This window comes from Larimichthys crocea, chromosome VI (genome assembly GCF_000972845.2).
Source record: "Larimichthys crocea isolate SSNF chromosome VI, L_crocea_2.0, whole genome shotgun sequence".
In the NCBI taxonomy this organism is placed as follows: Eukaryota; Metazoa; Chordata; class Actinopteri; family Sciaenidae; genus Larimichthys; species Larimichthys crocea.
In genome coordinates this window covers 21472474-21495487 of record NC_040016.1, presented here as the reverse complement: position 1 = coordinate 21495487, position 23014 = coordinate 21472474, and the positions used below count along the sequence as shown (strand labels likewise).

Below are 23014 nucleotides of genomic sequence, written 5' to 3'. Positions count from 1 at the left end.
TTTTTTTTTTTTTACTTTTTCTGTGATTTGAAACCAGTGCAGCATGGATTGAGCCTTTGTACATGGGGCTGATGCTCAACCCACTGAGTTACTTTTTTTTAAACTTAAAATTCAGACTTTTTTTCCCTTAAAATTCAGACTTTTTTTCCCCTTAAAATGTACTTTTTTCATTAAAATTCTGCCTTTAAAACTCAAAATCCAGACTTTTTAAAATTTTAAATCCAGATGTTTTTTTCCTTAAAATCGACTGAGCCTTTGTACATGGGGATGATGCTCTACCGACTGAGCTATTTTTTTTCTTAAAAATCAGATTTTCCTTTCTTAAAATCCAGATTTTTTTCCCATTAAAATTCTGCCTTTAAAACTCAAAATTCTGACTTTCTTTTTTTTTCACTTTTTCTGGGATTTGAAACCACTGCAGCATGGACTGAGCCTTTGTACATGGGGCTGATGCTCAACCCACTGAGCTAATTTTTTTCCTTAAAATTCAGACTTTTTTCCCCCTTAAAATTCAGATGTTTTTTCCTCAAAATTCTGCCTTTAAAACTCAAAATTCGGACTCTTTTTTTTTTTTTTTTTTGCTTTTTCTGGGATTCGAAACCTCTGCCACTGTAGCAAGGACTCGAAACTTGGCATTCTCATGGTCAGATCAAGATGAGGATGGTCACGGTCATTCCGGTCGTTCCTGGCCTCTCAGCAGTCACTCACACTCACTCAGATTAGAGCAATTAACTGCAGGTGTGCTCTGGCCTGCAGCTCACCCTGCCTTTCACTAACTTTATTGAAGTCTCTGTGCTACTGCAGTGTCAATAATAACGTATGGGGACGACAGGGCCAGAGTCAGGCGCACTCAACATTTCTTTAGAAAAATGGGTGTCTATTAGCTCAGTTGGTAGAGCATACGCCCCATGTGCAAAGGCTCATGTGGCCCAGGGTTCGAATCCAACCTACGGCCCTTTGCTACATGTTGTTCACCATCTCGCTGTCTCTGTGAAAAATAAATCTTGAAAAAGGCCAAAAAGATATCTTTAAAAAGTCAGTCACTCTTAGATCAAATGTACTCTTAACATCATACTATAAATACTCTATACTGCACTATATTGTAGCCAATGTGTGTATCTTGAGCATCAAAGTGACAAGCAGAAATAGTCAGACCTATGGGGGTTATGGGTTAACCTCAACTAAAATAACGACAGGCGAGCCACCCTACATAAAATTAGACATTTTATTTTTCTTTCTTTTGATCTTTTCCCATGTTCTTCTTGAAAAGAGAAGTATAGCGATACACTCTTTGTTTCATAGAAAATGAAAAGAAGAAAAACAAAAACAAAACGACAACAACAAAGTTATGCATTTTATTTTCCCTTTCATCATTTTTCACTTGTATTTTCTCCCATTGTTTCGGAAGAGTAATATTGTCATAGAAAAATACTATATTACATAGAATAGAACTTTACACAATTTGATGAAAAAAGGAAGAAAGAAAAAATACACAATATCAACGCATACATTAACAACCCAATCCGGAAACGCAATGAAAAGCTTGTCAACCCGTCTTTTAAAATGTTTTGATGTTAAAATAAAGCCTGTGTTACACTAATCCAATAATTTGTATAGAGAAGCTTCTGAATTATGAAAAATGTCAAGCAAAGATTGGACACCCATGACCAACGTATCATGAGTGAACATTTCTAGAAGAAGCTTCCTACTGTATTTAAAGTAATGGCGACAGACTGGGAAGGTCATTGGTAAACTTGTTACCTGTAGTACTGCAGAGTAAGAAAATAATTGCATGCTGAATTTATGTCGAACCTGGAAACTAGGTTAGTTATCTTGTCATTAAGTTAGCTGAGCAGATGGTTTGAACAGCAAGTTAACTGTAGTTTTCTGGGCAGTAAGCGGTCAATACTGATGCAATACTATAGTTAGTAAAGTAGTAACTGTGTAGTAACTTTCCCGGGCAGCAAACTAAGAGTTACATGACCAGTTACTAATGGTTGGCTAGTTAACCACAGACCAACCAGTTTGAATTTTGCTATGTACAGTTGTGTACAGCCAAAACACACAATCAACTTTTGCAGCTGTTAGTTAAGAACCTTCAACAAAACAAACAAAACAATGACTGGAATGAAAGCTTCCACTAATGGAGTATGACTTGGCCAAAACAGAATGAGTCTTCAAATTAAAACAATGAATGAATAACTAGTTTACAGCATTCTCCATCCCCAACAGGGACTTGTTATAGAAACACACAGTAATGACCTGCTGCCAAAAGACTCATTAAGACAAGACTAATGCGACTCGTTTCTCTTTCTCGGCTCAGTTTTCCAGTCAAGGGATTTGAGCAAACTGGGTTTCTTTTTGAGCTTTATAGGTAAAGATGAGCCATAAAAACACACTATATTTTGTCAGAGTCATGGGTATGATGCAAACAAGCTATGAAAGATGGACTAATCTAATAATATTAGTTTAAAGTGGTTGCTATATCAGTCCTACTTTGTCGCAGTCAGCGCCGGTCCTGGCCACATTTGCGCCCTGGGCGAACACCCTCCAACCCCTGGTCGCAGTAATAAGATGTTTTGTCATTTTTACATTTTCAACCACTCCATGCAAAGAATTTGTATATTTTCTTGACTTCACTCATCTGTGGGACTTTTGTTGCGCTTCCGGATTGGGCTTTAACTGACCTTTGACCCAGAAATGCATAGGGAGTATGGATGACCACACATACTTACATACATACATACATACATAAAAACCAACAGAACAGTTTGAAAGGCTTTTCTCAGTATTTTCTCTCTTCTTCTTTTTTGTTTGTTGTTGCTTTAAAAAACTTCATTTTTTTGGCCTCTTGACATTGCGTAAAAAAACACTCAGACAAGTTTGTTCTGTTGTACATGAAAATACTTACAGTGCATGGTATTCAACAGTGTGCTTCCTTTTTTTTTGTTTTGCTTGGAGAGAAGTAAACGTCCCTTTTGTTTTTTTGTTTTTTTGTTCTTCATGTAAAAGTCATCTTCCTCCGGCTTGCTCAGAGTTCATGTTTTCAGTTTCATCTGGGTTTTATAAGGGAGAGTGAACGGCCTGCAGCCCTGAAAAATATCACCTCTGTACAATGAAATGTACACCACCTAGTGCTTTCTCTGCGACACACACACACACACGCTCGAGAGGAATAAACTGACAAAGACATACGTGCATGTAAACACGTGTATAGTACACACAGAAACAACTAGACACATACAGATACACTCATATGCCCACAGGCTCTCTCATTCATATACACACACACACACACAGGCGTTCTCAAAGGAGGAAGCTGGATTCTAACTGTATTATGTAACAACGTGAGGAAAGGGTGAGAGACATACAGTGCAAATGAGAGCGAGAGAGAGAACAGAGGTTGTGATTGTTCCTGTCGAACATTTTTCCAATCCTTCAGAGGACAAAGTCTGTTTTCTGTCCTCGTCTTACACACATTATTCCTCTGTCCTTGTTCTGTATAGATTGTCTCCCTCTCTTACATTTTTACACTCACACACACCACATTTAATAGTTTTCTCTATTGTGTTACATACATCCATACACACATACCGACCCATATACGGACACACACTTGTGTAGTGGGGGTGGGAGCGACAGCCAGTCTCATTTTTGTTAATCCACAGATAAGTGGAGCACAAAGAGTTTGGGCAGAAATAAGAAAAGAGAAAAACAGGAGGTGAAAGAAATGGAAGGAATCTCTGCCGTTACCAAACAGACCAAACATAGGAGGCGATGAGAGGTGGGACGTTCAAAGTTGTCTTACTATAATACCCACATGCCAGAGCTGCAAAGTGTCTGGAGCCATGTCAACCATTATTTAACTGTCCTGGTTAAATAAGTGCAAATGATACAACTTCGGTATCAGATTAAAATCTATAGCATTGCTAACGGCTGGTGCTGTTGGCAGAACTAATTTAGGTTGCAGATGGTGTTAACGTGTTATCGTAGATCAATTCAGTAACTATAATGCCGTATCTACTATATTGCTATATGGCTATGCCGATTCAGAAGCCTGTCTTTGCTTGTTCAGTAGAAAATATGCAGCTGGTCTATGGACTGGTACCACAAACAGGCGTGTCAAACACTCCTGTTGGGGTATGAAGCCGGGTTAGGCTTAACTCACTGTGTGTTTGCAGAAACAAGCGCAATGCGGTCACCATCATCTTCCATCAAAAATCAGATTTTAATGTGTCTGGGACTTCGCAAAGCAATAGCAGCCAAGGCTTATGGGTATTGTAGTGTTATGCAGAACTGACGGACAAAGGACTTGCGCAGTATTAGTTAAGCTTAATCGTGCAGGCTCCAGAATGTTAATACACCCTTTCACACACAGACCCACGTACATGCACATCATGATCACAGATGTAGGAATACAAACGCAGACAAACACGTGAGGATGCACACCCACGCTCCAACTGCTTTGTTTCGTGTCCTTATGTTATCTGTGCATGCTGGCCCTTCTCTGTAAGAATGTATTGGTGTGTGTGTGTGTGTGTGTGTGTTTCTAGTCTGAACAGCTTGTCACTCTCTCCATTTTTGCAGATGATGCAGATAATAAAACTGAGAAGTAAATGGTGATTTCTTCACAGTATTCTAATTTTTTAAATTCCTGTTTTCGTGGGTTTTTTGAGCTGTAAACCCAAAATATGCAAAAAATAAACAAATAAATCCTTGAAATTGTTTGAATTGTGGGCCCTGAATCTATAATATATGAAAGTTTAACCTTTTAAATGGAATTATGGAAATAAGTAAACTTTTCTATGATATTCTAATTTTTTGGAAAGGGTCTGTATGTTTCATTGCATGTGGCTAGAAATGGAACATGTATAACACGTTTGTCTGTTTACTGTAAAGCTGTCAGATAAGTATGTTCCCATCAGCCGTTCGTTACTTTTACCATCTGAAACTTGCAAAGAATGTTGCTCTATTTCTTTTGGAATCTGACAGGCTCCTTTTGTTCAGGCCAATTATATACATGTTGTACCACATTTCTCATAAATGCTACACATACCACCTTTAACTTCAACCCCAATCACGAGCTCTGCTGTTGAAAAAGCATACATAGTAGTTACTGCTCTTTGACTTTGTAAGCCAGCAATGAGCTGAACCCACTGCTCTCAGACTGACTGTATTGTGCAATGTAGATGGGCAGGTTTCCCAGCAGTTGGCAAAAAAAATAAAATAATAATAATCTCTCCAAATGTTGCAAGATGTTCTTCTGTTGGCAACACAGTTTTCTTCCCCTCCCAAGACATCTCCATGATCACAGCTTCCTAGATGTGTTGCAGCAGCAAAGATTGCCTTCAACAAATTCCATTTCAAGATGCCATGTTTCATCAGGAGAGGAAAGAAATTCCCAAGTGTCTCCATTCTTTCTCATCCCTTCATTGACTGGATTGAGCAAAACGTTTGGCAGTTGGGGCGACATCATTGTCCTGACCCATACATTTTGATTTCTTTTTTTTTTTTATATCAATGATGAGCAGAAGTATCCAATATATAAGTCCACCTTCATGCGACAGCTAAAATAAGAACTAAGCTTGACCCTTGGGAATTGCAATGGAGCAGCAGTATTTGAGCAGCAAATGTGGACTACATCTATATAGTCCACATTCAGACACTATTCCTTTAGAAACTGTTGGTTCAACCATCTTTTGGGTCTTTTTTTAGTCTTGAAACAAATGAAACCTGCAAACTGAGTCAGGCAGTTTCTCTAAATACAGTTTCACTTGAAATTTCCTAAAATCACTTTGCGTAATAAGGCAGGTCCCTCTGGTAGCATTGGCACTAGAAATTTCTATAAACCTGTGGCCTGGCATTAAAAACAGTCAAGATTACCTCACCCAAATTGCAGGTTTTATTCATTTGTTTTAAGAAAAAAAAAACTGAATTTAAAGAGCCAGAATCATTGGCTGGCCAAAGTGCCAAGTAAGTGGTTATTTATGTTGGAACGACATTGAGGACTCGGAGCCAGCCGTCAAGAGAGTGTCTCCGATTTGTTTTCTGCACTGTGGCTGTGCTTCCATAGAGAAATATACTGTATGACAGCAGTTCAACACAGTGCAAATGGGAGGGGGCGACTTTATGAGCATGCAAGTGTGTATGTGTAAGAGTCTCTGTGTTTTAAGTAGAATTATTGCAAGCCGGTGGTGTTTGTGGTGTGAGTGTTTGGGCCAGTTCAGTCCAGTAGAAATATCTTCGCTTCATCACCAGTTGTAGTATATCTCCTGCATGTGTGTGTGTGTCTAGAGATTCATCTGTCTTTTTTTGTTTGTGTATGTCTGTTACAGGTCTAGCGGATGGTCCAAAGTGTTGTTATTGTCCTCTGTGTCATCGTTGACCAACGGGTTGCGACTGATGACCAACTCCAGTCTGTCTCCGGCCTCCGTGATCAGTGGCACCGCCAGGCAGCAGTCAAAGTCCCTCGTCCTCACGTGGTTCACCTGGGCGGAGAGACGCACACAATGGCTGCTCCAGTAAATGGTACTGCTGTTGCTAGTTAACATTGAATCATACAAACACTGTCAACACCTCGCTGTCAGACGGCTTTTTTCCCCCTTTGGTGTCACCTGTAAAACTTCCATATTCTTATGCACCGTATTATTCCGCAGATTAGTCATATCAGTTGTAGAGTGGTGCCAGAAAAACACAAGCAAACACCATTTTTAAAATCTTTAGAAATGTGAAGTTTGATTTCAGTCTGATCTTCCAACTTTCTGAATCAAACAGCTGATGCGGTTGGGTTTATGTGAAGAAAAATACAAGTGCCAAAGAAATGCCTTGTCTGACAGCAAAGTAAAGCATTAAAAATATGAATGAATAGTTTGTGTATGTGGCTAAAATCCATTTTTCTGCTGACCCGGTCCACAACAGTACATAGCTCTGCTGTCTACTGTAGTATATACACTGATAAAGCAGAAGTACCTCATACATCTTACTTCAAAATACCCAAACTATCCCTTTATAGCTACAGGATACACATCCGTCTTATTTAGTCTGCTTTTGCTTTGAACTCCTTCACATTGAAACTGGAATGAAACAATGAATACAGTACATGGTTAAAATAATGAATAGGAGGGTGTCGGTTAGTTCAGTTGGTAGGGCTTCTGTTCCTGTCACTCTTCAGCTGTCTCTGTCAAATAAAGCTTCAAAAAGGCCAAAATAAAAAATGTGAATTGGAGCTTTTTAAGATATGTTGGCCTTTTTTATTGTAAAGAGACAGCTGAAGAGTGACATGCAGCAAAGGGCCACAGGTTGGATTTGAACCCTTGGGCCACTGTGGCAAGGACTGAGCCTTTGTACATGTGGCGGATGCTCTACCAACTGAGCTAACCAACTTTAAGGAGCTTTAAGCTGAGGGTGTTCACATCTACAGTAGATGAACCGTGTGGTTATTGTAGGTTTCTTTATGCACAAAAGATTTCAAGGGGGCCAAAATGTGGATGATGTCAGTGAATGAATCTAAACTTTTTGTGGTGAGTTTCTCAGACTCATGTTATCTTTGCTGGTGACGCTCTGCCGGCCGTCTTCGCTTCTTGTTTTGAGAGCTTTTTTCTTGCAAATGAACCAGTTGGATGGAGAGGTTTGGTGGATAACTGCCATAAAAACATGCCACTATTATTTGGGAATACGTAGATGTTAACACCCTCGGACATTAAATTGATTCCTTTTATAATTACCTGCAGGATCCTGTCGTAGGGTCTGAGCCCGGCGCGGTCAGCTGGACCGTCCGGTCTGATCATGTTGACATAAACTCCTTTCTCCAAAAAGCCATCGGACACACTGAAGCCAAAGTCGTCGATCTCTGGGTCCTTGATCACTGTAACCTGAAGAAGACAGCACACAGATGTTGGGTTGGTTTAGTGGAATAACTCAGTTTAGTTCAATCCAATAATCATGCAAAAAAAACAAACATATGCTTTAAGAAATGGTTGACCTTGACACAATAAGCAGAACACAAAGTTATCACTGATCAACCAGCGTAAAGGGAAATGATTGGTCATCAGTAGCCAACCACTATTACGTTACAGTGAATCTAATCATCGTGACTGTGATGATTGTGCGAGATGTCTACAAGAATTACGACTGTCCGTGTAAAATTTAGTTTTTCGTTCCAATTATGGAAGAACATGCTGAACTTGTTAAAATAAATAGAAAAAGTACAGGCGATGAACTTTGGCTTGGTCCGTCAGGGCCTTGCAAATTAATCTAATGTCTCTTTTGTGATGTTCAAACTATTTTTGAGACACAGCAACACTTTGTATCCCCTTTTTTAAGCCCACTGAGAGAAAAATGTAAAATTTAACCCTATACCCCCCCAAAAAAATCTTTATTGTTTCCTTTCCAGCTCACAGGGGATTGTAGTAAACTGTTGAAAAGCTTTAAAGTTTCATTTTACAATGCGGTGGGACTGTGTCGGACATACTATACAGTATCTATCCATGCTGCCTGCATTACTGAAGCATGATGAAGTGGAGGATAAATGCAAGCTGGAGGTTTTTACTTTTGGTAATGCTGGCCAGATGTTTTACTACGAAATGCGACTTAACAAAAAACTGAATAAAAGCAGTATTATATGATATATGAATATTGTATGATCTTAAATGAGATACAATTTTTAAATGTTGGCTTATGTCCAATGAGCCCATCAGAGTTTAATGTATTTTCCCTCTGTGGATAACAAATGTAATCTGGCCCTGTGCTGTACATGTTTGAACAGATCCCTTTATGAAGTCGTTATTATAAATCCATAGGACGTGAAGACGTGTAACTGCCTGCATAATATTTGCCCAAACGAGTCGGGTTGCTATGCTGCACGTTCTATACTGTATTACATAATACCTTGTATAATATAATACCTTTAAGTGCAGGGTATTAAAATGTCTCGAACACATAAAAGCAAAATTTACGACCTGAACTTGAGCCAACTGTAGGTTAACAATCCACATCACAGAGAACCTTTTCACAAAAGACCTTTTGACACGCAAAGCACATGTGTAACTAAAACCAAATTATGGAGGCTGAATTCCATTAAGCTCCTTCAGTTTCAGGGTTCTGGTATTGTGCTGTCATACTGTCAAGTATTATGGGGCACTTAGAACAGAGCCATCATTAATGTTAACACATATACTTTTCCTACTATTACAAGGTTCTGGAAAATATACAGCAGTCTGCCAAAACAACATGACCACTGAAATGAATAACAGTAATTATCTTATATCATGGCACCTGTCAGTGGGTGGGATATATTAGGCAGCAACTGAACATTTTGTCCCCCAAATTGATGTTGGAAGGACCAAATTGTGATTGCTAGACGACGGAGTCAGAACATCTCTAAAAACTGCAGCTGTTGTTGGGGTGTTCCCTGTCTGCGCTGGTACCAAGGAAGGAATAATGATGACCAGCAACAGGTTAACAGGTCCAATAGAGCATCTGTGGGATGTGCTGGGCAAACGAGTCCGATCCATGGAGGCTCCCCACCTCGCAACTTACATTTGTTCTTTACCCAACTCTCGCTTCCAGAAGTCGTAAACACGGTATAAAAAACTATTTAGATCACCAAATGTTTTTTTTCCTCACTTGCCTCTCATGGCTTCATCCCTCCACCTAATCCTGTCAACATTTAATCCGAGTCATGACCAAAAACAAAACAGAATCCGCATCATGACGGAGTCTGCAGACAGAAGGCTGGACTCACTTTGTGCAGCTCCAAAGGCGTTGGGGACAAGATTCCCTGCATCTCCTCTTTGATCCGACGAGACTCCCACGTCCTCTCTGACACTCTCAATGAGGCCTTGGGCTTGGGCTCGTGGTGCAGGAGAGGGGATTGGTTATCTTGGTTGATGTGGGCTCCTTGGTGCAGGTGGGCCTCATGGTTGTAATGGGCCTCCTGTTGCAGGTGGGAATCTGGGTAGTGAAAGGCCCCTCAATTAGAAAGACTTTTCGAGGGACAACCACCTTCAGCTCTGTCACATTTGCAGATTAATTACCTTGGTGGAGTTGGGCCTCTTCATGCAGGTGGGCCTCCTCGTGCAGATGGGCGCCCTGGTGGAGGTGTGTAGCCTGGTGTAGCAGGTTTCCCTGGTGCAGGAGGGAATTTCTCCGCAACGGGCTCATTCTGCTGTGACTCAGTATGGACTCAGCTGGAGGCTTGTTGACACCATCTACACCCAGACTGATGGCTGTTCCTGTCATGATGGATGCCTGCACAAAACAAAACATACAGACCTAATCTCTTACAATAATGTCTTATGTTGCAGGGGTGTTACCAAGTGTAATACCGTGACTGCGGTATGTATATAAATGGGTATTGATGCACATGTTAAAGGAGGATGGTAATGTGCTAACCTCGATCTCTCTGAGTAGTTCTGATTGGCCGCAAGTCTCCAGATCTTCGAGCGCCTGACACCAGAAACTGTCGTCTGGATCCAACAGAATACCGTCTGGTTGTTGGCCAATAAATCTGCGACACACAAACACAAACTAAATGTAAAATGTTCTTTATTTATACAGCCCTTTACAACAGTCCTTTCGGTGTACCAAAGTGCTTTACAGCAGCAACAACAAATAAATTAAAAACAATAAAGGAACAGTAAAAACAATAAAATACAACAAAATCGAGATAGATAAAAGTGTCATCATACTACTGGGTATTAAAAGCCATCCTGAATAGGTAGGTTTTTAGCCTGGATTTAAAGAGGCCCAGGTCGGAAACAAGACGCATCTCGACGGGGAGCTTATTCCAGAGCCTGGGGGCGGCAACGGAAAAGGCTCGGTCACCCCAGTGTTTATATTTTGACCTGGGCACTTCCAACAAAAGTTGATTTGTAGACCTCAGAGCTCTACCAGGATTGCGGACTGTTAAAAGCTCAGATAGATACGAAGGGGCGAGGCCGTTAAGAGCTTTAAAAACGAACATTAAAAGTTTAAAATCAATTCTAAAAAGAACAGGAAGCCAATGAAGGGAGTTAAGAACAGGAGAGATATGTGCACGTCTGTTGGTGTTGGTTAAAAGACGGGCAGCAGCGTTTTGCACAAGTTAAAGTCGACTAAGGGAAGACTGCGAGACGCCTTGAGCTTATTAAGGCATGGATGGCTTTCTCAAGGTCGTGACGGCTTAAAAAACATTTTAACTTTGGACAAAGACGCTTTGGAAATAAGTTATCACACGGGGTAGCAGCGCCTCTGGTTACTAGAAAAGAAAAATCATTGTTTGAGCCACCAGAAAGACTTTTTGGACTCATTCCTGGTAGATTTGCTCTGTGCGTTCTCTGTCGCTGTCAGATCACTCAAGAGTCTTTGTAATATTAACAAATGTGTACTGCAGAATTGAGTCTGTGCAAATTCCCTGTGCTGTTTTTATATGCAACGGTGTCGCATCATCAACGAAGCCCATGTGAACTGAGGGCAGAGTCAATAAACGCTAAGACTACTCGTTCTGGTTGAATCCAACATGAGTAATCTTTTAACACTGAGCGTCCTTGGCTGACAAGATTAATTCACTGTTTTTTTTTCTTCTTCTCACCATCCTTGCTCTCTCACTCTCCACCCCCATTAGTGTTATATAACCCCAGTGAATGTTGCTATCCTCACAAGGCTTAACCTCCTGACTCATCACACACACACACGCACACACACACACACACACACACACACACACACACACACACACAGATACTCAGTCAGTGTCACTGGCTTCATGGCTCAACCTGCACAAGGTAATTTCCACTTCACAACCAGAGAATCAAATACTAATACTAATGCTTGTATAACAGACACCAGAGTTGTGAATCTATGCAGATAATCCAACATGAATTTTTTTATTCTTCCTGATTTATATAATCATATCGTACATATGTTTGGGTTTTGGACGGTTATAGCTGGAAAAAACAAGCAATTCAAGGACATCACCTTGGGCACCAGTGTACGAGATTTAGAGGGCTATATTTACAGAATATGGAATATAATATCCATAGGAGTGTTTCCATTAAAACATTAAAATAAACCACCTGAGAATTAAAAACTGTTATTGCTTTTGTTCCCTTAGAATGAGCCATTTTTTCTAGAGTAGCCCAGAAAGGACAAAACTAGCCTTTCTTAAGTAGTTTTTCATTCATACTAGGAAGACGCAGGTGAGGACACGTGGATTGCAATGAACAACTACACCACTATATGCCACAACATGCTACGTACTGCTCCTTTAAAGTAGTCAAAGGAATCCACTTCCTCATCTTCAAATTTGGAAGATGAGGAAGTGGATTCCTTTATATCAAAGCCTTTTATATAAAGTTAATAAGATGACCAAGAATTGTGCTATATGAATATGCTAAATCAAAATGTTGTAAATCTATTTTACAGAATGATCTTATCATCATTTAATGCGGGCGCAGCGAAAATGAGGAGATGACTGACCCAAAAAAAGAAAAAAAAACATAATTTTCACGACGAATGGGAGGTAGAGTTACCACTGTGAAAGGAGCATGCGTTATTTGCGGGCGACTGTGGCCACGGCAAAGCGGCACAATGTGGAGAGACATGCTATGAAGGTTGCAAGCCTGTTTGGTTCAACCTATATTTGTGAATCAGCCTTTTCTGACATGAACTCCATCAAGAACAAACACAGAACACGCCTCACTGATGCACATCTACAAGACTGACTCAGAGTTTCACTGTCAAGTTACACACCAGAGTACAACATACTGGTAAACAGCACTGCAATGCCAGGCTTCCCACTAACTGACAAAGAAACGGATACCAGGTTTGGTGTCCAGTTCATGATTAGTTAAATGTGTTTGTAAAATGTAACAATTGTTTCTGTTATGCAGATTTTAGTGTCAAGTTTAAATGTAAACAGATTTATTTAAAATCCTAAAGTTTATTTTTGGATTTTACATGATTTATTATTTGTAATATTTGCAGAGTAATTTGTGATTTGTTAAAAAATGTTAGTGGCAAAATATAGAAATAAAGTGTTGCATATTGATATTTATCTGTTTCCTATCTTGTTAAATCATTGTTGATATTCATTGTGGGAAATCATTAACATGATCAGTGTCTTCGCAGAGATGAATATCATTAATTATTAACAATGACATTTAGTTAAAGGTAAATTGAGCAAATTGGCTATTTCAGAAGTCTGTACCAGCCCTTTGCATTAATCAGTACCCAGGAAGTAGCTCTCGGTTTCAAAAAGGTTGGTGACCCCTGATTTAATGTAGTGTACTGAAATATCAGACCACTGTGTTCCAGCCATAAACTGGTTTCCTTTCATTCCCATAAGGTATATAAGCATAGAATAAAAATAAATCAAGTTTCAGATTTTCTTGTAGTAAAAGAATGGAAACCACGGTCCAAGTCCTACCCAGGTGGTTTGTCCCAGTCGTCCTCACTGAAACCTCCGTCGCTGAAAGGGTAATTCTTTCGGCGTCCAGGGGGCGGTGTGGTGCTGCGCTGCTGTTTTGCACTACGCCATTCATGGGGGTGGAGGGCGATACCAGCTGCCTGGTGGGTGTATGTACCTGCAGGGGGCGTGAAGGAGTTGTAAATGCACATTCATGTAGATATATCATCATCTTCACGTGTTAGTCGAAAGCTTACCCTGGCTGCCATAGCCGGCGTCCATCCCTGAGCCATCCCATGACTCCATGGCAGAGTCGACGCTGGGTATGGTTGTGGAGTAGAGCTCCGACAGCTTACTTGTCTGCTGGCTGTCCGTCAAATCGTCCTCCTCAGTGTCACTTAGGTCATTCTCTGTCGTGTCCTCTGCATCTGCAGCCTTCCTCTCCTCCAGGTCTTGCAGAGAAAAAGCTGGAATTGGATTCATTCGGTGAAATGATCATCGAAGTGTCAAACCGTAAAAAGGTACAATCTTCATCTTCGTACTCACTGTCGAGCTGTTTCTTTATCTTGAGCGTGACCGTCTCTCCAGCCATCTGCAGCAGGTGGATGGCTTCACTCAGCGGCTTGCCTTTCAGACTGACGCTGTTGATAGCCAAGATCCGATCACCGACATGAATAGCCCCTGTCCTGGACACACAAACAAAACACATTAACACAGGAAAATATTACTGTGACACATGAGACATGGTTAAATTACTAGTGATTACTCAAAGCCCAGTTCATATCAGCTCTAAAGGAACACACTGACACCAATAGTTTGTCGATATCCGGAACATTTTGTGCTGTTTGTGCAGACAGATTCTGCTCTCTGTTATTTGTGTAAACTTTTCTAAAAGCCCCTAAAGTTATTTTCAATTTGGAAAGCACAGTTTATCCCTAACCTTATCACAGATTCTCCAGAAACACATTTGCAAGTGCAAATCGAGTGGACACAAATCCACTTTGCAGGGCAGAGAATTGGACGGCAAACTACACGCTCGAAAATCGAGCTCCGGCGCCGCAGTGACACTGTTATTGTTTGCAGATCATATTTGAGATATTTCATTTCGAGTTATTACTGTTTAAACAAAACTCCTGTAAACAATGACATGAGCGGTCTAGTCAAAACAAGGTGACTTGAGAACAAATAACACCGGCTCCCTTTCATTCCACTATTGCTGATTGCTGTAAAATGTAAACCAGCTTTTTTTTTTTTATCTTGCAGCTCACTCTGATGCAGATATTTATTTTGAGCTCTTATCTCACACATGTTAATGGACCAATACACGACATGCTTTAAACGTATTTACTCAAGTGTGCTTTTTGGTTTGAAACCAGGTAAACAGAAACTAAAGCACCGTGCAAATCACACAGATGCTGATATCGTCTGTGTTCCCGCACTTCTTCTGTGTCACGTTGAGCCAAGTTTATTTATAGACTGCTTTTAGCCAACACGTCCGAGGCAAAGTGCTTTATCGACAACCGTTTAGGGCAGGAAATAGAACAATTACATCACAAATGTACAAGATACGGGGTCACGGTGTGTGTGCGTGTTGAAGTGTGGCAGGGTGAGCAGCTGTAAGCCTTATCCAAGGGTGTTTCCGTGGAATAACAAGTGAGCCACTTATAAACACTGACATTTTATTTGTGTGCCGGACTGGAATGTAAGCTGAATCCACCGGCGGATGATTATGACTCAGGAAAACCATCATCTCATCTCTTCATCGGCCTTGTTGCCGTGGACGCGAGCTGCTCTACCATCTTCCCACCGCATCACGTTTCTCATTATCTGAGCTGTCATCGCTTCATGTCACACGGCACCTGCCGCACACTGAGCTGCCGGTGGGGAATCCCTCTATTTATTGCCCAAGGCATCCTCTATTAATTCTCCTAATAAGGTTTTTATCCCACTGATAGGGAGGACGAAATAAGGCGACATACTCATGAGTTGATTCCCTCATCTGACTCAGTCGGGTTGAGGTTTCTGTCTGTGTTGCCATATTAACACAAAGCCTTGAGCGATCACATCTATTCACTGGATCTCAGGCACACACAGGATAATAATCACTGCAGACAAAGCTTTGTTTCAGATGGGATTGAGAGAAAAGGTCACGATCTTTGAGTCTTACAGTCGAAACCTTGGACACCACAAGGGACGATTGTTATTCTGACCACGGATGAAGTTTTCACTGTTTTTCTTTAACGTGACTCACACCTGTGCACATACCCGTGACAGTATCCCATGATTTTTGCTTTCTGGCTTTGTTTATCAGAGCAACCATTGTCTTATCTCACCATAACAAGTAAGCACAGGAAGGAGTGGAACAGAAGGAGTGGAACAGAGGCATGTCTGAAATTTATTACAAAAACAAAAGTTTCTGGCACCCTTTGCAACTTTGGCTATGCCAAAACCTATCCTGTTCACAGTGTATATGTGCCTGTATTGGTGACTCACCATCTCGCCCAGATCGGACTAGTCAGTACAGGTTTATATCAGATTTTTGTGGATGGGTTAAACAGTATCCACAACGCTGATTCTGGTCTAACCGAAAAGTCCTAACTAATGGAGATTTATCCTCCATTTGATCGTCTCATGGGTTTAGTCTTGTCTCTTTTGTTTTCACACTCTAATGCGTGCAAAGCCAACCTGTGAGACAACGTGTCATGAAATGTGTTGTCCTGTTTCTTCTAACCTTGTTGTGGCGGAATACACAGACGTCCTTCAATGTGTCCAAAACTGGAGAGACGACATTAGATTTAATCGTTTGTTGTTCCCGTTGGTGAAACGTTCTACCAGTTCCTACCAGACCAAGGGCGTCCCTCTCTACCTAAAAAACTACCTGAAGGGCCTTTGAAATACTTTTAGTGTGCTCCTTGTATTGTATTTATGTAGTTGCTTGCTGGCTGTACAACAAATTGCCCTCAGTGGGTAATAATAAGATTTTCTTGATCCCTTGATCCTTCGATCCAACCACAACCTAACGAGACACAGTGAAACATGATACTGTGCAAACACGGGACTAAAGCCCAGAAGGCTTTCATAAACCACTTATATATAAAAAAAAAATGAATCAACAATCAATCAGCGGTGAACAGATTATGTTTTATGCTGACTTATTGTAAATGAATACAAAACCATTTGTGCCAAGTCCAAGTCTCAGTCTCTTGCTGTCAGTGGAGGAGGTGTAAGACTGGCAATGCGAGCTCGCCTGCCCCACAAAGAACACGGCGTTCACCCACATGAGATCTCAGTGGAGCGGCAGGTGAGCGCAGGTTGTTTCATGTTGTGCGTGATGCTGTGCAGGCTCAGACTGAAGGATTGATGCTGGTTCACTGACAGGTTTGGCAAAATGTTTTTCATTTCAGAAACTCCACTGAAAGTATGGGGTGCCGTTTGTAAAGCGTCTCGCTCTGAAAATAACAGCAACATTTTGTCACATTTAGCTAAAAACAATGTTTAAAAAACTGGTTTGAATTTTTGAGAGTCACTTTTTTGCACATTTAGAACAATATTTGTGAACTTAGAGATATTTTAAATATTTAAATCCAAATGTTAAATGTAAAATCTAAATGCTAAATCTAAATCTAAATGCTAAATCTAAATCTAAATGCTAAATCTAAATCTAAATGTTAAATCTAAATCTAAATGTTAAATCTAAATCTAAATGTTAAATCTAAATCTAAATGTTAAATCTAAATCTAAATCTAAATGCTAAATCTAAATCTAAATGTTAAATCTAAATCTAAATGTTAAATCTAAATCTAAATGTTAAATCTAAATCTAAATGTTAAATCTAAATCTAAATGTTAAATCTAAATCTAAATGTTAAATCTAAATGTTAAATATAAATCTAAATGTTAAATCTAAATGTTAAATATAAATCTAAATGTTAAATATAAATCTAAATGTTAAATATAAATATAAATCTAAATGTTGAAGCTAAATGTTAAATATATATCTAAATGTTAAATATAAATATAAATATAAATGTTGAAGCTAAATGTTAAATATATATCTAAATGTTAAATATAAATATAAATCTAAATGTTGAAGCTAAATGTTAAATATATATCTAAATGTTAAATCTAAATCTAAATATAAATGTTGAAGCTAAATGTTTCGGGTGAAACTAAATATTTAGCTAAAATGCAAATTCAAATGCCGGTAACCGGAAGTGCCAAAATAAAAGCTCGAGGAGGTCAGAGCGTGTTTATAGTGGCAAATAACGAATAAAACCCATCTTATCCAGGGAAATGGACTCTTGGACAGTCATGTTTACATACAGTCATGACGTGTCTATCCACTTATTCCTTCCTCGTAAAACCTTTCACATCCACGTTCATTAGCTCACGGCATTTCTTTAGTGACTTGTTGCCACATTTCTACATTTCTTTGAGCATTACTGCACAAAGACACCACATGGATTGCATTGTGCATTGGATACATTGCGTCATCATGCTAGTAAATGTCAAAAACTTCACAGAGCACCATAAAAAGCACCACATCAAGTTTATTTACCATACTGGCCGTAGGAATGATGATAAAAAAAATTTAATTTGAAGAAGAATTTTTTGTTTTCATGCTGCCAAAACATCTAAATAGTTTCGCGCTCGCTAAAATATGTGGAAATGGAACAGTCCAAAAGTCTCCAGCCGCAGTACTTTTCCAAATGCACAAACTGGTAACCTAGATTTGCAAGAAAAGATGATGAGCATGTACCTCTCGGCCAAGCCTCTCTTGGTTAGGCCGGATATAGTGATGGGGTCAAAAGGCTCCTCGGTGCCTGAGATGGTGATACCCAGAGGGCCTCCATACCGCTTCAGCTCCACTGTGTAGATGATGCTGCCCGACGTCTCCTGCTCATCTGATACACAAACACACACACACACGTGTTATTCTAATGTTTCACCCCCAGGATGATACCGGCTGACGTGTAAGCTCATGTGACATACACAACAACCCTGCGTCACGTAACCTGTTCATTAGAAATAAGCACGCACACACACACTTCATTCCAGAAGTAGGTCAAAACTCTTGTCAAGACAACAGTGGTGAGGAAGACACAGTTTCCATGGTAACTAGGGAGAAGACTGCCTTGTCATCATGTAACATGAACATATAATCTCTGCAATTCACTACCCGTGCATGTGTGTGTGTGTGTGTGTGTGTGTGAATATACCCTCTGAGTCATAATCTAGCATGATTACATAATCCCTCTCTGTGCTTGTGTGTGTGTGTTTCTTTGCATCACATCAGAACACACAGTGGGACAGAGTGACATGTCTTTGCTACAACTTGGATGCATCCATTTAATTAATTCAACGTATCAAGCAAATCCGAAACATGTGACTAAGTGGCCGGAGCACAAAGGTCCTTTAGCTGGATTAAGGCTGCTACAACCAGCAGGTGCTGTGTTCACACACATACTTTCTTGCTCTATTGCATATATTTATTATTCGTTGTGTAATATTAATTTAATCATTCCCTTTTCCAATAGCTTGTTCCCCCACTGGGATCAATAAAAATGCAATTAACAGCGGCTCCAGAGTCTACAAGTTGTGGACAACAGCACCACCCGGTGGTTAAATCATGACGTGTACTGAAACCACCACACACAGACTCAAAGTTTGCTCGTTTACTTGCACATGTACCTGAGTTGTCTTCGTCTTTGCGTATCTTCAGCTTGACCAGCTCCTCGCACTGCTGCAGGATCTGCTCTGCATCGTCTCGGGAGCAATTCTCCAGTCTGATGTTGTCGATGGCCAACAGCTTATCCCCGGGCTCCAATGTCCCTGTCCTGAAGGAGGAGGAGGAAGAAAGAAATGGAGATGCAAAGGTGGAACCAGATATGAGCGCTTCTGTCACGTAGCTCTTGTTCAGTATAAAGTGGCACTTGTAATTAGCAAGTATACTGTATACAAAGTATACAAAAAGACCCAGAGAAGAACAGAACAGAGCAGATACCTGTGGGCCATGCTGCCCTTCTTGATGTCAGAAATGATGAGGGGCTCCCCTTGCTTCTTACTGGCTGTGGACATGCAGAAACAGCAACAGAGTAAGTAGATATAATGTTTTCATTACCAGCAGCAAAGGAACGAGTCTGTCATTTGAAATCTCTCTCAACCCGTGAGATCCTTCTCACTTTCAGCTGTGAACACTTCTGATCAGAAGATGGAGCCATTGCACCATTTGCTGCCTCAGAGACCAGCCTGTTGTTCACACATCAGATACTCAGTCACCAATCTCATTTTCGGCCCTCTGCAGAGTTTGGACATTTATACATTTATATTAAGTTGCTGGGGATGACTAAAACTACACGTGCACAAGACTTTATTCGACCAGGGAGGTTTCAAATGATCTCAGCCAGTCTGATGATTCTGTTGGACAACTTTACGGTCATAATCCTTTTTAAATACTCACTGAGGTATTCATGTCTTTACTCCAAAAACTTAAACAACCAGCTGCCACTGTGCTCATGATACTTAAATTCATATACTGGCAGACTAAAGTATACACACATTCCAGACAAACTGAATTTAAACATTGCTTGTATGTCATTGAAGACTGAAGCTAGACAGTAAGTTTAATATTTTTCATATACACCATGGGAATAAACACTATATGGTCAAAGGTATGCGGACTCCCGAATACGGTAATGTGGACACCTGAACATCACAAAAACATAGTTGTTCATCTAAGCCCAGAGCATCAGAGAATCAACCCACTTCTCTGGGAAGACTTTCCACAAGATTGTGACACTTGGTTGCAGGGATTTACTGAAAATGGACACTGATGTTGGCAATAAGGTCCTGACTTGTGATGGAGTTGTAGTCGGGGATCTCTGCAGGTCAAGTGCTTCCACTGCAAACTGGGAAATCGAATCCTTTATGGATCTGGCTTTCACAAAAACTGTCGCCCCACCACATAGGTTTGGCGGTGCGGTCCGTGGCTTGCGATTGTGACCTGGTATCTATACCATTTTCTAAACATCGCTGATGTTTACGGCGAAGCTTTCCTGCAGGCTACAGCTACCCTGAGAAACAGATGTGTCTGCTTTGTGTGTGGCGTGTTTGAAGAAGCGCAGGGTGGTCCCATGACATTTAAACATTCTGCCAGCACACGTTCAAAACAAAAAATAAATCATATGAACAATGTTTGAGCGTTCTTACCACTGATGGTGAGTCCCAGCTCCACTCCTCGTTTCTTCGGCAGTTTGACGTGGAAAGTACCACTACTAGGCACCACTGACTCTGTGATACACACACACACACAGTGTTAAACACATGCAGAAAATCCATTAATACAAAAAAGCATGTGCTGCTTAACATTTGTAATTACAAGACATTTAGCTCTTGCTCTTATCTCCTCAGAATTGCTCCTCTCCGGGGCACACAGCGACTTCAAATCCTCGCTGTTTGCCTGCATGACTCATAATAATAATTCCAACCAGTAAAACAACTCTACATCCAGGCATAAACATGGCGAGTGCAAGTTGTGAGCGGAGCAACCTCTTAAGATTTTTTAACAAGCTCTTTGGATCAGCTCGTCGCTTCAGAACCCTTCAAACTTGCCAAGAAGCTCTTATCGCTGACTGACACCGCGAACGTGTTCGCTTCCTTCCCTTCGAGAGCTGAGCGGGAAAAGACTCCGATAATCTAACAACTTCAGAAATTTGGCGAGGAACATTTTGTGCCATTAGCTGTCCATCAGTCGGAGTTTCTTGTGCATGAAAGTGATTTAATTTCATGAGCACTGTTCTGCCTGACAGCTACAAAAAGGGGATGATAAGTCTATTCCATTCTGAGCTGCCAAACTTATTTAGAAATCCATAAAACGTCTCAGATATTACTCTTATAAACTGAGAAATCACTGATATCTGTCTGTTTATAGGGTAAATGCTAATTTAATATTTTTTTTGCTTGCTATGTTAACTCATTAAATGATGCAATATTATGAAAGACATTACCAAAACTGTAAAAAAACTGTACAAAAATAAATGATTTAATTAATGATTAAATTGAAAGATTGGATGTATATTGTTTTTTTTTTAAACGTCCTTTCAATCCAGCTTTGTCACTCTTAAAGGTCCAGTGTGTATGATTTAGTTGCATCTAGTGGTGTAATCGTCACATTGCAATCTCCTCACATCACCTTCGCCTGCCTAGTATAAAGGAGAAACATGCTTGAAAGGCCCTGTGTAGAGTCAATATTTAGTTTGTCTGTTCTGGGCTACTGTAGAAACATGGTGTGCCTCCATAGAAGAGGACCCGGTCCTACTGTAGACATGAGGATATATTTCGATAACAAAGACAAAAATATTGCATGAAAACATGGTTATGAATATGAGCAGGTCCTTGTTATGTTTCCATGCTGTTATAACCTTGGATGGTTAATAATGCACGCACACTTTCCAGCTCCTTTCCATTTTTGTGCAGTCTTGCTGTTATGGGCTCCGCCGGGGCTCACTGAGGTCGATGAGGTTGAACCTGCTCCTCAGCCTCCTCACTCTGCAGGTGATGTGTGTTCCTTTTGGGCTTTGACTTCCCCCACTCCTTTTTCTGTTTATTTTTAGCAGCTCTGCACTTCTTTGCAATGTGCCCCTTTTTCTTACAGTTATGACACAAAGCGTCTTTAAAGCCACAGTCATTAGCAAAAAGTGCTCCTGTAACATTTGACTGACTTTGATGGCTTGCCTGTCTTCTCTTTGACACACGATGAACGGCACGTGGCTGTACACTCCCGTTAGCTTGTTGAATGTCTTTAGTATTATTTGCTGCTGTTTCCATTGCCTGTGCAATCTCTAGCGCCTTTTGAACGTGAGTGTGGCTTCTCCCAACAACCGGCGCTGCATATGGGGTGCCGTTTGTAAAGTGGCTCACGCTGAAAATAACAGCAACATTTTGTCGCATTTAGCTTCAAACAATGTTTAAAAAACTGGTGTGAATTTTTGAGAGTCACTTTTTTGCACATTTACAACAATATTTGTCAACTTGGAGATATTTTAAATATTTAAATATAAATGTTAAATCTAAATATAAATGTTAAATCTAAATCTAAATGTTAGATCTAAATGTTAAATCTAAATTTGAATGTTAAATCTAAATCTAAATGCTGAATCTAAATGTTAAATCTAAATGTTAAATCTAAATCTAAATGTTAAATCTAAATCTAAATGCTGAATCTAAAAGTTTCGGGTGAAACTAAATATTTAGCTAATATGAAAATTCAAATGTCGGTAACCAGAAGTACCAAAATAAAAGCTTGAGGAGGTCAGAGTGTGTTTATAGTGGCAAATAATGAATACAACCCATCTTATCCGGGGAAATGGACTCTTGGACATGGATTATCGTGATAATAACTACCTAGAATAACAAACACGTTTGGAGAAACTTAGTTTCTTATTTTGTTATTTTCATTTTCTTTCTTATTAAGTTATTTTGTGTCGATAAAATGAAGAAATTTGCCCTTTAGAGTGATTCAAAGAAACGTTACTTCTGATTTCCTCCACGAATGTTCCCGCCTTTTTAACATGGCAGTCTATGGGGCTGTGGAACCAGGCCGGTGAAAGTGCCTTTGCTCTGTAGGCCCCTC

The 23014-nt window shown here is 40.1% G+C and overlaps 1 protein-coding gene across 7 annotated transcripts in view; it reads right to left on the bottom strand.

Moving 5' to 3' along the window:
• Positions 1-4761: 4761 nt before the first annotated feature.
• grip2b (glutamate receptor interacting protein 2b) overlaps positions 4762-23014 on the bottom strand; it is a 155960-nt gene continuing 137707 nt past the window's right edge. For 6 of the 7 annotated variants that reach the window (XM_027279556.1, XM_027279557.1, XM_027279558.1 and 3 more), the window contains 12 exons: positions 20593-20673; positions 19388-19451; positions 19075-19220; positions 18143-18287; positions 13931-14070; positions 13642-13851; positions 13406-13562; positions 10393-10507; positions 10035-10248; positions 9743-9951; positions 7725-7871; positions 4762-6488 (listed from right to left, as the gene is read on the bottom strand). In XM_027279556.1, coding sequence (XP_027135357.1) covers positions 6330-6488; positions 7725-7871; positions 9743-9951; positions 10035-10248; positions 10393-10507; positions 13406-13562; positions 13642-13851; positions 13931-14070; positions 18143-18287; positions 19075-19220; positions 19388-19451; positions 20593-20673 — 1787 coding nt within the window. In that variant the 3' untranslated portion in view covers positions 4762-6329. Of the gene's footprint in view, positions 6514-7724; positions 7872-9742; positions 9952-10034; positions 10249-10392; positions 10508-13405; positions 13563-13641; positions 13852-13930; positions 14071-18142; positions 18288-19074; positions 19221-19387; positions 19452-20592; positions 20674-23014 lie in introns of all 7 variants that reach the window. The other variant, XM_027279561.1, reaches the window with a different exon arrangement.